Source organism: Ipomoea triloba, chromosome 3 (genome assembly GCF_003576645.1).
Source record: "Ipomoea triloba cultivar NCNSP0323 chromosome 3, ASM357664v1".
NCBI classification, from domain to species: domain Eukaryota; kingdom Viridiplantae; phylum Streptophyta; class Magnoliopsida; order Solanales; family Convolvulaceae; genus Ipomoea; species Ipomoea triloba.
In genome coordinates this window covers 29,179,205-29,192,400 of record NC_044918.1, presented here as the reverse complement: position 1 = coordinate 29,192,400, position 13,196 = coordinate 29,179,205, and the positions used below count along the sequence as shown (strand labels likewise).

General features: G+C 37.1%; 2 protein-coding genes across 2 annotated transcripts; both read right to left on the bottom strand.

Moving 5' to 3' along the window:
- Window positions 1-1,410: 1,410 nt before the first annotated feature.
- Window positions 1,411-5,873, bottom strand: LOC116013174 (putative glucose-6-phosphate 1-epimerase). The gene is made up of 9 exons (XM_031252824.1): window positions 5,763-5,873; window positions 3,765-3,839; window positions 3,355-3,411; window positions 3,122-3,276; window positions 2,900-3,040; window positions 2,641-2,740; window positions 2,453-2,552; window positions 1,894-2,140; window positions 1,411-1,455 (listed from the first exon to the last, which is right to left on the bottom strand). The coding sequence occupies exons 1-8, from the start codon at window positions 5,871-5,873 to the stop codon at window positions 1,926-1,928; spliced, it is 954 nt and encodes a 317-aa protein (XP_031108684.1). The 3' UTR covers window positions 1,411-1,455; window positions 1,894-1,925.
- A 3,027-nt stretch (window positions 5,874-8,900) lies between these two features.
- Window positions 8,901-10,106, bottom strand: LOC116012370 (hydroxyproline O-galactosyltransferase GALT3). The gene has a single exon (XM_031251895.1). It carries the CDS (start codon window positions 10,027-10,029, stop codon window positions 9,079-9,081), a length of 951 nt encoding a protein of 316 aa, XP_031107755.1. The 5' UTR covers window positions 10,030-10,106; the 3' UTR covers window positions 8,901-9,078.
- Window positions 10,107-13,196: the final 3,090 nt, after the last annotated feature.

The following is a 13,196-nucleotide window of genomic DNA, read 5'->3' as shown; positions in this document are numbered from 1 at the left end:
CTAACGATCGTATATGCTGGAATTCTCGACAAAATGATAAAAACAAGTATGACACTTACAATAAATTGAATGTGGACTTGTGTTTACATTTTAAAGGAAAATTAGTGAACAAAAAATTATAATTTTTCACATTTCAGCCCAAAAGAAACCCCCCAAAAAATTTCATTTAGAATCAAGGAAAAAATATGCATTTTTTTAATTTTTCAACTCCAAGGCTCTATCTTCCAGAAGTAAATTACACCTACTAATAAACATGTAATATGAACCAAATTGCGACAAAAGTTCAAGATTCTACTATTCACGAGACAAATATCACAACTTTTTTTTTTTTTTTTTTTTTTTTGTAAAACTAGGAATGCATACTAAAACAAACAAAAACAAGAATGACATATTTAAAAGATATAAAATACAATTTTTATGAGTAGAACATAATTCTCATATTTAAATCTCATGAATTCCTTTTTTCAAAAAATAAAAATAAAAAATCTCATGAATTCAATTTTATCAACACTCACTTAGTCAAACTCGTCACATACACTCTTCATAGTGCAGTTTATCTCTCATGTATAATTTACATTCAATTACATAAGAATAAAATTTAATTACAAAATTTACTCAATATGCACCCTCAAGTAATGACTCTACAAGTTTCTTTCATCACCAAAAAGATATCAATGTATCCAAATTTTAAAGCTAGGACAAAAAACGATACTAGTAGTGTAAAAAAATAAACACTTTTTTATCGATTTGGGAACAACACAGGTAAAGTCAATTATAAGTCACAATGAATTCTTTGAACCTAAAGCATCCAGTAAATGTCAAATAGAAAATTGCAGGGAATATCAATCAATCGGTGCAACATTCCTTGACACATCAAAACTGTGTACCTTTAAGCAGAATTTAGTTGAGATTATCACGTTTTTAAATTTTAACATTTTCAAAAATCTCACACTACCTAAAACTTTGGAGAATAGAATTCCTAAAATTGCAACTAAATATAAATGTAAAACTCATTTCTATGAACCTTACATTACCTTTAAAAAAAATCATATAATACTCCAATACCCACATTACCGATATTATGTAATATAATATTAACCAAATGGCACCTAAATATAATATCACCACTCTAATAAAAACATACACATGAACAAATGCAGAACATATATGGCAAATGAAATATTTTCTGGTATATACATGTATATGTTTCAACATATGAGATGAATTCAGAATTTCTATAGAATTGATCCTTGAAAGTATAGAAAGATAAGGCCTCTTAATCCATGATATACCCTAAAAAATAGGAGCACAGTATCCAAATATTATTTCAGTCTTCACTACTCAAATCCAACTTCTATTCAATATAGAGAAAATGTCATATGAAGGGAAATGTAAAATAATAGATTTTCGACAGAGATTGCAGTTGTATTCCCACCATGAATTGCAGCAGAGCACCTACAAAAGACAATAGCAAAACTATATTAAAGGCAGACAAATGTATTTGTTTAAGTTTCTAATATCTATAAGAGGAACAACACAAAATTGAAGGTTGAAGCAATAAAACAATTCTATCAATCAATGAAGCTGTCAAAGGAATCAATCAAATTGAATGCAATGCTTTCCCAAGTGGAAAATTATAAGGGGAATGTTGAAAGGTACACATGCTGTCCATAAACATGTATAACACATAAACTACAATCACTTTTTCCAATCCAGCCATCAACTGCCACTGAACAAACCAAAAGTACACATGCTGAATATTTCACAAGAATATACACAACTGAAATGGCCACATGCAATACTACTATTTTCTGAAAATGCAGAATAATGCCATGAAATTCCTCAGTGATTCAATAATTCTACAACATAAAGCAATTTTAAATAGAGAAATACCCGTACATGATATAAGCCAGCACAAACATGTTTCAGCTGCCATGAAGAACTTTCTGAGGATCAAGCTGTCCGCTGCAATAGCTTGAAGGAACAACACACAGTTTCTGCTTTCCTTTCCACTCCTCACCGGGTTTCAAAGTGACTCCTTTTTCCACTGCATCAGCTTCCACACACAACATGCGCTTATATTCATCATCTCCAAAGTCGGCCATTGCCTTTGCCTTCTTGTCCCAAGGATTCCACACCACTTCAAGTGAAATGTAGAAACTTAATAATCAGTCATGTTAGAAAAAAAAACAGAAAACTAATGAATTGGCAGATATGTTGCATATCAAATACCCTAAATAGAAAAGAATTTCAGTGAAAAACCCAGCAAGCTTCATATTTAGCAGAAAAACCTTGATATTTATAAAAATATCCTTTATAGTAAAGAATCCACTTTACACCCCACCCATCAAGAAAGAATAAATCACCCTTTCAGAAAAAAAATAAGATGTCCTACATTAAACAGAAACCAATTTTCCCGTCTTGAAAAAGCAAATGGGAATGACCATCTTACCTGCATCAGGAAGTCCATCCTTACGAATAACAAATGTCATTTTCTTTTCATGATCAATGATTGCAATTTTTCTTGGAGTTCCAAGATATGTTTTATCCACCTATGTAAAATTGTATTCCAAATTATGGATGAGAGACATGGCAAAGGCAGCAAATACTTGACACAATGAAAATTCCTAAAATCCTTACTTCTTCTTCAAAAGTAATAGCGCCTTGTTCAGTAAACTGCTCCCTATTCTGCAAGTTATCAAGATAATGCAGTGTTTCTAGCCCCTCAATACGAATTTCACTGTTACAAGAATTATAAAGCAAAAAACCATGGTTAAAAAATATGAACAGAACATTTTCCAAAGACTGTCACATCAGCAGCACAAGTACAAGAAAAGAATACCAATTGATTTGGATTTACTAAGTAATGGATTTATACAAGTCATAATGACTGGCTCACCCTATGTCTGAAACAGAGAGGTAGTTGCGATACGCAAATGTAAAGGTGAAGGGCTTTCCATCAGTGTTGATGTTTCTTATTCGAGATGTTAGCAGAAGTTCTCCATCAGGTCCCAATGTTACCCTCAATCGGAATTCATATCTAGAAAAAAGCAGGTCAGAAAAGCTAAGTGCGGAAAAAATAAAAGTTAACCAAAAAGTAATCAATGTGCATCCACCAAACCTGTGAGGCCAGATTTTGAAGTCATCTTCAGAGGGCTTTAGTATCAAGTCAATAAATGCCGTAGACTCTGATGGAAGTGGGGGAGGATCCTTTTCAACAGTCCAATGCTTGTTTCTAGCAAATCCATGTTGCTCAAGAGGTCCAAGGTTTGAGAACTGCAAACAGAAAGCGGTTAGTGTAAGTTGTAAATAAGATCAGACTAACATACAAAACATAGGAAAAGACCATAATACCTGAGGAAAGCATATAGGGATACCTCCACGAATTGCTGTTGGAGGCTTGAAAATGGCCTGCAAAGCATAAAGACTTAAACTTCATTACACCCATTCACATACAAGTTGTACGTACCAGAAAACACTGTATAAAGTCATAATGATCAATCCCACATGAAGTTTGATTTTTAATTATTAATGTAATGGAATGCATTATCAGTTGAAGTTAACTCATGAAATTCACTGTAAAAGAGAACATGAGTCTTTTATGTATTTATCAATTATAAGATCATGAGTCATGAAATTCACCCATGCGGCATTATAATCTTTCAGTTTTCAGGTAGAAGTTAATTAAAGGATATCTTATTTCAGCAGGCAAAGTTTATTGAAGAAAAAAAAAACACTATGTTGACCATAGCTCATGAAAGTACCTTACTACTGACAAAGAGCATTTCTCCTCCATGTTCATTCTTCCATGAAGTTACATGGGCCCCATACAAATACACCTAGATAGTAGATAGAAGAATGAATATACAATATAAAACCAAACAACTTGATATACTGCACAAATAAAAGATCAGGGAGTGGAAGGACATCATGAAGGTAAGAATAGAAAAATTTTGCACAATACATTGTTAGAAGTTTCAAAACTTGATTTCTAGTAACAAAGGAAAATGCCAAACTGCACATAAACACTCCATGCCACCCATCCCAAAACTGAGAAATAGCAAAAGAAACGTATGCTTGATGTGGGACTACTTGTCTAACCAGCATTCTAGTGCTTAACNTTTTCTGAGGGAAAATTCTTGTTTTTTTGTTAGTTCCGTTTTTATTAATATCTATATTTGTATTTTATTTTGTTTCAAAAGAAATATTTCTAATTTTTAAAAATCTTTTTTTTTTTGCGATATTTGTTTTATTTTAAGGCAACAACTCAATATTTGTATTTTATTTAATCCATTTTTATTTGCGCCCGTGCCTATTGAAATGAGAAAATGATTAGTTTTAAAGGGCGTTTGGTTAAAATATTAAAATCAGAATTTGAATTGGAATAGTTATAGTGTGTTTAGCAAAAACAAGGCAAACCAACGATTTTAGTTTATTAATTATATCTAAATTGTAGACTTAGTTTATAAATTATTATTTAATATAAATTTGTTGTTAATTATGTTTAAATAATAGTTTTAATCTATTACTTATAAATTTTGTTAATATTAATAATTTATTTTAAATTTTTAAATTATCAAAGATATATTGATTATTTTGTAAATTTTTTTTAAAAAAATTCCTCTATAAATCTTTATCTTTATATATACAATACTCTTACCACAATGAATAATATGTATTTTAATAATTTAAAAATTCAAAATAAATTATTAATGTTAACAAAATCTATAATAAAGACCTGGGATTCAGGATCCCAGAGCTCTAGGACCCAATAAGATTACCCGAGCGACCAAAAAAGATGATTTGGTGCTCAATAAGGAGACCCAAACCAAAAAGGTGGTCCGGGCCAAGAGAGGCAATTCGAACTAAGGGGGTCCAGATGAAGAAGGCAACTTGGATTGAGCGTTCCAAACTAGGGGACCTGGGTGGGAGGCTACCCGAGTCTGATGCGAGGACCCTGAGCGATCGCCGTTCCACCTTTGAGCCCATCTTCGAAGTCGGGGTGACCGGATTTGGCCCAAATGCGGGTTTTGACCTAGTCTTATAGCACACCATGAAATTAACTAAACTAGTTAGAATTTTCATGTATAAATTGGCCTTGTTTAGTTATTACAAATCATGTCTTGTTCTCACACAACATACATTATAATATTCTTGCATGAATCCATTCACTATTATTAAAATATTTGTTCTTTTACCATTTTATCCTTGTATTTTATGCAAACTTAGTTGATCACACATACTCCGGGTCAATCAGTTCCATAATAATAATTCATGGTCTTAATTTACAATTTAAGTATAATTAATGAGTTGATTCCACATAGGGTCCTCCGAGTATAGTGGTTTCGCCACGTTTAGTCCTAAAGTTTTAAATTGATCAATGATCCTTCGACTTTGAAATTTAACCATTCATGGTCCAAGTTAACCACTCATGATCCTTCAACTTTCAAAATTTAACCAGCCGTGTTCCTCTTGAAAGGATCATGGTTGGTTAAAATTTAATAGTAGAAGGACCATGGGTGATTAACTTGAACCATGCATGGTAACAATTTAAAAGTCGAAGGACCACGGGTGGTCAATTTGAAAGTTTAGGACTAAACGTGGCAAAACCACTATACTCAGAGGATCTCAGATGATATTAACTCTTTGAACATATATAAGGCATGGTATGAACATGTAACAAGTGAATGTCATGACCACATTATAGTTACATGTTCATAACAAGTGAATGCTATGAACATGTAACAAATTGCCCTAAGTACGGCAAACTCAACGCCATTTTTCTTCGGTAATGGCGCTAAAGTAATAGATGAGGTGTTCGACGACGATGAATGCGCTTTACAGATGGGTTCCCTTAAAATACTAGGCGCCATTTCCCAACCGTCGCCTACAATGGATCTATTATACATGGAGGTGCTTATCAATGGTAAAAGAATTGAAGCAGAGCAATGATCGATATGGGGGGGGGGGGGGNGGGGGGGGGGGGGGGGGGGGGGGGGGGGGGGGGGGGGGGGGGGGGGGGGGGGGGGGGGGCACACATAATTTTATAGAGGAATCTGAACCGACGTGACTGAATTTAAGGGTGGAACCGCGAAGGCAATTAATAATAACAGTTAACCAACGCGCTAAGCCAACCGCTAGATTTGCAAAGGACGTGACGGTTCGACTCGGTCCGTGGAAGGGACGCGTCTCTTTCATTGTAACAACATTGCATCGTTCCTCTCCCCGGCCTACTGCCACAGTATACATATTAACCAGCCCGACGCCCCGATAATAATTCCAGCCATCCGTCCATCAACGATGAAGCATTCCCGACTGTCGGCCATGTCGAAATCAAAAGAAAGTTAGGTCTGGTGCACCACGACGCAAAGTAAGACCTTACGAGGGTCTGACCGTCAAGGACATAAAGAAGACTCAGCAACAGTTAAAGGGAAAGCCAACAACTTTCGTCTTAAAACAAGGCGGCGTGCCCATTCTCCGCATGCTGCTAGATAAAAATGAAGGTACTGGAGACAATTTTGAGATGACTAAAACTTTGGAGAATGCATATGGGGGCAACAACAGTTCCGAGGACGGCTCTAAGATTGGTGGGGGAGGGTGTGGCGCCCCAACATTTCCCGCTAACAAGACTTCGCATTGCAAGGCGCCCATCAAGGTTTCACCCCCAAAGAAACACCCGCAAGACGTATGCATACACCATCGGCCTACAAGCAAGCCGCGAATAACGGTACGACATCCTACACTCTTCACCAGGACCTCAAAGGCGTCCAAGAGCACATCCGGGAGCATCAAGATGAGAAGTAGGAGCGGAGGGCCATCTAAAAGAATTTCAAGCCGTCGTCGTAGTCCGCCATCCGTTTCGATCGGAAGGCGAACGGGCTGCTAGCACCGTCTATGGCAGTAGCTAGAGCATTTATTCAAGCCTTATAGCACTTCACCGTCCAAGGCAGTGAACAGTCAGCCAACCAACAAAGGGGTGTGTCTTTTTGGTTCAAACTATAGCAAGCATTATAAATAGATCCCGTTCTCCCCTTCTCCAACTCGGTTTTTGCTTAGCTCTTGCTCGAACTTAGAACTAGCTTTTGCACGCCCCTTAGAATTGAATGAGAGTTTTCTAAGTATCCCAAGGCCAAGTAGTGTGCATGTCCTCCCATTTTGGATTGTAATTCGTCGAACTTATTTGATAAATAATAAGTATTCCTTCCTATTACATTCTGGATCGCATTCGTTGGGCAAATGGTCATTCGTTAGAGTTAGGCTGGTCTAATTCTTGCAAGGCAAGTATAAACGCCGTACGAAAGAATCACCATGTGACAGCCGGCGCATCCTTAAAAAGGGAGTCTGTAATGAAATTAATAGTTTAAGGTTTGACTGGAGGTCTGAAAATGGAGTCGGCACTTAGTTGTGTCTCCTTAGTAGTTTAAGAATAAAGTCAAGATACAGTTAGGCAAGAACTTGAAGAGTAGGTTGGGTGGATGTACCCCGTTGATGTTTAGTAGTGAGTGAGGCAGTCGGCTAAGGCGGTTAGACGATTAGTCAATTAGTACGATGGTTAGCAATTAGGGACTGTTACAACAATTATGTCATTTTGTATTAATTAGGCACAATCATATATGTGAGCATTAATATATAGTTTGGACTGTATAAATACTCCCGCTACACATCGTAAAGGATTCAAATATCTTTTCAGTCAAACTCAAGACTGTCCCTAATAATCTCCGGGGGATCATGGAACTCAATCCAGTCGCATTGTCTTCTAACAGCAATCTTGGCCAACCAATCTGCAACAGCATTAGAATCCAGTGGTGTATGCTCAAATTTGACTTCCCAATCCTTCAATAACCAGAGTTTACACAGCTTCACGATTTTGGCACACGGTCCAATAGGTTCATCACCTGTAGCTAGCCAGTCCACAACCTGTTGTGAGTCGCTCAAAACATGCAGTTTCTTCATACCTTTATCCCAAGCCCATTTGAGACCAACATAGACCGCCCATAGTTCGCCTTCTGTTGCATGGTCCGTTCTTGTGGTACAGCTAAATCCTCTGATCCAATCTCCATTGAAGCTTCTCAAGACTCCTCCACAGCCTGTTGCCATGTGATGATGGGTGAATGATGCGTCCGTGTGCAGCGTGGGCCACTCCACATGAGGTTGGGTCTTCTTCTTTGTGAAAAGCTTAATCGAACCAGGTGGTTTTTTCCTTGCAAAAGCTTTCGCCATCTCCTTTTGATTGTCGTAGAGCCATTTGATTTTCATTCCCTTATCCCAGGTTTCCTTTCTAAAGACATAGTTGCACCTCCATTTCCAAATCCACCATGCTGTGAGGGCAAAGTTTTCTCCCCAGTTGCTAACTTTATCTCCATGGAGATTCCCTGCCACATTATTAGTTAGCCAACTATCAAAATCAGTAGAGAGAAACTTAGTTAGTAACCCATAGGGTAGTAATACTTCCCAAATTTCAGCTGCTTTCTCGCATCTCCTAATGCAGTGGTCCACATCTTCCTCATTTACATTGCAGATGGGGCAGCTGACATTTGATGTGAAACCTCTACGCTGTCTTTCTAGATTTGTCATTAAACGCTTGTGTTTGAGAAGCCAGATGAAAGCACTGATTTTGTTTGGAACTTTAAGTTTCCATAAGTCCTTTCATCTCTCACTTGGATTGTGATTAGGGGCTTTGACTGCTATCTTGTATGCTGAGGAAACTGAGAATCTACCGTTGCTTTCTGGCCTCCAGTGAATGATACGATTATCATCATTGGTCCTTTGACAGGGTTTACAAAGCGATCCAAAAGGATAGCTATTAGTTTTGCTTTTGATCTCTTTGCTCCCATGCTTTTGATCTCTGATCTTAACATTGTTCAATGTTGACCTACCTTGACTAGCCGTGATTCATAAAACCAACAACTATAATTACTATTGATAGATTAATTGGAAATAAACTAATAAAGAATACAGTCATATCAATTGATAGATTGCCCGCACTGTCTAACTTCCGGCCACAAAATCCACGGCAACTCTCGCCGGCCGATCAGGTGATCCATTTATTTTTCCGGCCATATCAATCTTCAACCTATACTATTGCATATGATACAGCTTAGATGGCATCAAATCTGTGGTGACATTAAAATAACTCAACGTCCGAATCCACTTCTCTTGAGTCTTGAGCAGATGAACCGCCACGGTCTCCGGCCAGAGCTCGTGCGTACAGCCGCTCGGCGGGTCCGGGAAGTTATACATCGACCATTTGGCGTTGAACCGGTTAAGTCCCCTCCGGCCGTCGCGGAGCCACCCACCCAAAACCTTATCCTCGGGACCTTCCAAATTCGCTTTAGGAATATCGGACTCGCTAATCCACTCCACCAAATCCCAGGAGATTAGATATCCCATCCCGGACATATACTCCTTAAAAGGGTCCATGCTAGAGCACGGGATCACGAAGCCGTAGTACAGATCTTGTTTGGGCAATGGCGCTAGAGAGGCCGCTAGATTTTCCTGTCTCACGTACGTGTCGTCGTCGGCCTTCATGACGTAATGGTACGGCGGGTACGGCCGCCCGCCGCCGGCGCCGGAGAGAATCTCCGGCAAGCTGGAGAAGAACGTGAAGGTCTTGCCGTTGTTCATGTTCTCTTGGCAATTTAGGATGATGATGTCATCGTGGCGCATTATTTCAAGTGCCACTAGGATCTTTTGGTCCTCCTTGGTGAGGTTACAGAACACGAATTTCACGTCCACCTTCACCCCCGCCGGAGATTTTTGGGTGCCGTATACTAGCCGGAGAAAGTGGCGCTTCTGGTACTGGTCCGGCAGGGTCAAAATCCCGACCAGAATTCGGATTTCGCCGCCGTCGACGGCGGCGGCCGACGAAATCGGAAGATTGTTGGAATCGGAAAAAGCGCATTTGTGAAAGTTGATGAGGCGGCCATCGAATCGGAGTTCATTGATGGAAGCGAAAATGCATAGGAAAAGAAGGAAGAAAAAGCAGGGGATGATGAAACGCCGCCCGTCTCTAATTGACTTCATCATCATATGCACAGCCGGGCTGAAACATTGATAGAGAGCAGAGTATATACAAATTAAAGGGAGGTGATGAACATGATAAAAGTGCAAAGAGTTTTCTTGAGTTCAAAGATTTTGGTTGGCAATATAAATATATACATGCATGAATGTATGTGTATATCTTGTGGTGTACTATTTTTGACTATTACTCCTAAAAGCTCAACGAAAGTTTGTCAAACAAAAGGGTTGAAAGTTAGGGGATACGCCAATATGGCGTAGCTACTTTCCCTGGCAAATTATAGACAAGGGTGTACAAACATTATATCCACTAGTCCAAAAATAACTTTCAGATTATGTAGTTAACACAATTTTGTACTTTTAGTTAATAGTTTTTGTACATGTAATTATCATCTTATGTGTCAATTATCAAATTATTTGTGTACATGTACAGAATGTGTTTATTACGGAAGGTACATAATTTTTGTATCAGGGTGGGTTCACAGTACAATATGAACCTTGATTCATGGTATAATAATTGACTTTCCCTTTACAATAATGTATATCTAATATAACCTGGGGGTATGGTTGAGTGGCGAAGGCTCATCCATCCTTAACCAAATGTCAAGAATTCAATTCTAGGCTTTGAGCGTGTAGCAGCTTTAAATCTCCAAGCCAACTGTTCCACCCAACAGAGGTGCCTACAATTCAGCCATGAAATTAGTCATCGTGTCCAACCCAGGTCAAATTAATTCTTTATTTTTGTTTGTTTTCTTTAGTATTTTTTAATATTACTTTTTATGTAGTTTCTAAATATATAAATTTTAGATACTAATATTAAACTTAACATTATGAAAAATTGAATTTAAAATAATTTCAGTCATGTCCTGTTAATCGAATAAATTCAAGAATAATTGATATTGAAAGTTTATAATGCAGGAACTGATAACCCCGTAAGTCAACCGCTTAAGAGATATTAATTTTCGGAGATTGATATGAAATAAATTTAATAAAAAAAATAAACACGAACACCCAAGGAATTGATATCAAGAACACCACCTAATCTATGGAGCCACGCCCAAAAATATTTTCGCTAAAGATCAATCACTGTTTTTACAAATACAAGGTTCAAATGATTTACTAACTTGACCTACCACCTATTCATGCATCAACCATCTGTTCATAACTACTTTCTCAACCTATTGAAGCACAAGAGTCAGTATTGCCAGGGAAGGCTTTGATGCCACTGGACCACAAGGTCCTTGGCCATGCATCAACCTAGTATAACAACTTTATGAAAAAGTTTAGAGGATACAATTTTGTACTGATCTAGGAATTATACAAAATACACCTACCTGATCAATCAATACGATTTGTACTATATAATTTCTGGAGCGCGTGAGCTGACTTTTCCTGACAGTACGCAGTTTAGCACATTGAGTATGGATTCTGAATATTTTCCTCACACTCTCGAGATAATCCCCTAAACTCCACCTCTAAACTCTTACACAAATCCCCTTTTATAGTGTAAGATTCTCTAAATTTACTTGAAATTAGGCATGATATTCCCCCATGATGTTTCCATGATCAACATGTACTGGCATGATTTGAACATTGAAGCATGTGACCACTAGACAATTTGCACATATACAACACCATTTTGCTTCCCTTCATTTTGTTTTTGAATGATTCCATTTTGCATTCCCATTTTGATTTGCATGGATACTGCACATTTACCACACAAGCATACTTACTGCACATACTATTATATATGATATTATCCATACCCATATACATGTACATCATAATTCATACACACGTACATCATGATTTACTTTGGTTCATGATCAACATATGTCAACTAATATTAATACAAAAATTACATTATAATTTTTGTACCAACAGATATGATATTCAAATACAAAAAACATTATTTGAGCTAAAAAATGTTGTATGTTAAATCAATGCAGTATTGAAGAGGTTTAGTGCAATTCCGGCAAATAGATTTGTTTTTGCAAGTTATTAGAATTAAGATCTGATCTTTCTTCTTTCTTTTTTTTTTTTTTTTTTCGTGTGGTCTAGCACCCGGTTGCACCCCATAGAAGGGTGGGTTCGAGCCTCAATGGAGGCGATATTGACTCTTTGTGCTTTAGTAGGTTGAGAAAGTAGTTATGAACATGTACTGCATTGTAACAGAGTTAGTAGTACTAAAAAAAAGATCTGGTCTTTCAAAATAGGATTTTTTAAAAAAAAAAATTAAATAAATGAATAGGTTAGAAAGAGTATCTATGGAGATGAGCCTAAGTGCCTAACTTTAGCCTCACTCAATTCGGTAATGGCATTCAAAATAAATATATACACTTTTTATAGTCAACCATTATTAATTAGGTATTTTTGCATGAACATGGGCTAAGCCGCCTGTTCCTTGCCCTTCCACCCACTTGAATATGAAGCAATTGACTTCTAAAAGAAACCTTTTTTTTAGTGATAGATCCAAGTCGATGGTCGGCGTTCATTTTATATTCTATAATTTTTCTTTTAAATATTGGAGTAATAAGATGCAAATTATATCATGTACTCGATCGTGTTAATAAAAATAATACTATAGTGTAATTGGTTGGTCGCCTGATTTAAAGGTCATGACGGGGCGATAGTTCGGGAGTTTGAATCCTACTAGAAGCATGTATAGAAAAAAAAGGCTCAAGGATGCTGGGGGTGGGTTTCGTTTGGGAAGAGGTCCAAACTAGGAGGTGGGCTGATTGCACGACTTGCGATTTACTTCGAGGGGTGGGGTCCTAGCATATATGGGAAAAAGGCCCAAAGATGCTAGAAGGCTTGAATTGAATCTTTTGTGCGCCAGATGGGTTGCAAGATTTACCTCTAGGACGAGGTCTTGTGGGCTTAGAATTAGTCTGACGAACTCAGGATCAACTAAGTTTGTTTTTTAAAAAAACTAAAATTTTATAAAAATATAATGGCACAAATTTAAACATATTATTTATTTATTATTTTTTATAGATAAAATAAATATAAAAAATATATATCATTAAAAATGACATCCATATTTATACAATTTTTAAATAAATCGTTTAAAAAATTGTGTAATAAACTTGCAATGGTTATTCAATTGATCGAGAGTAGTGACTTTAATTTATGAACCTACGGCAATAATAGCATTATAAACTTGCGATAGTAACTTT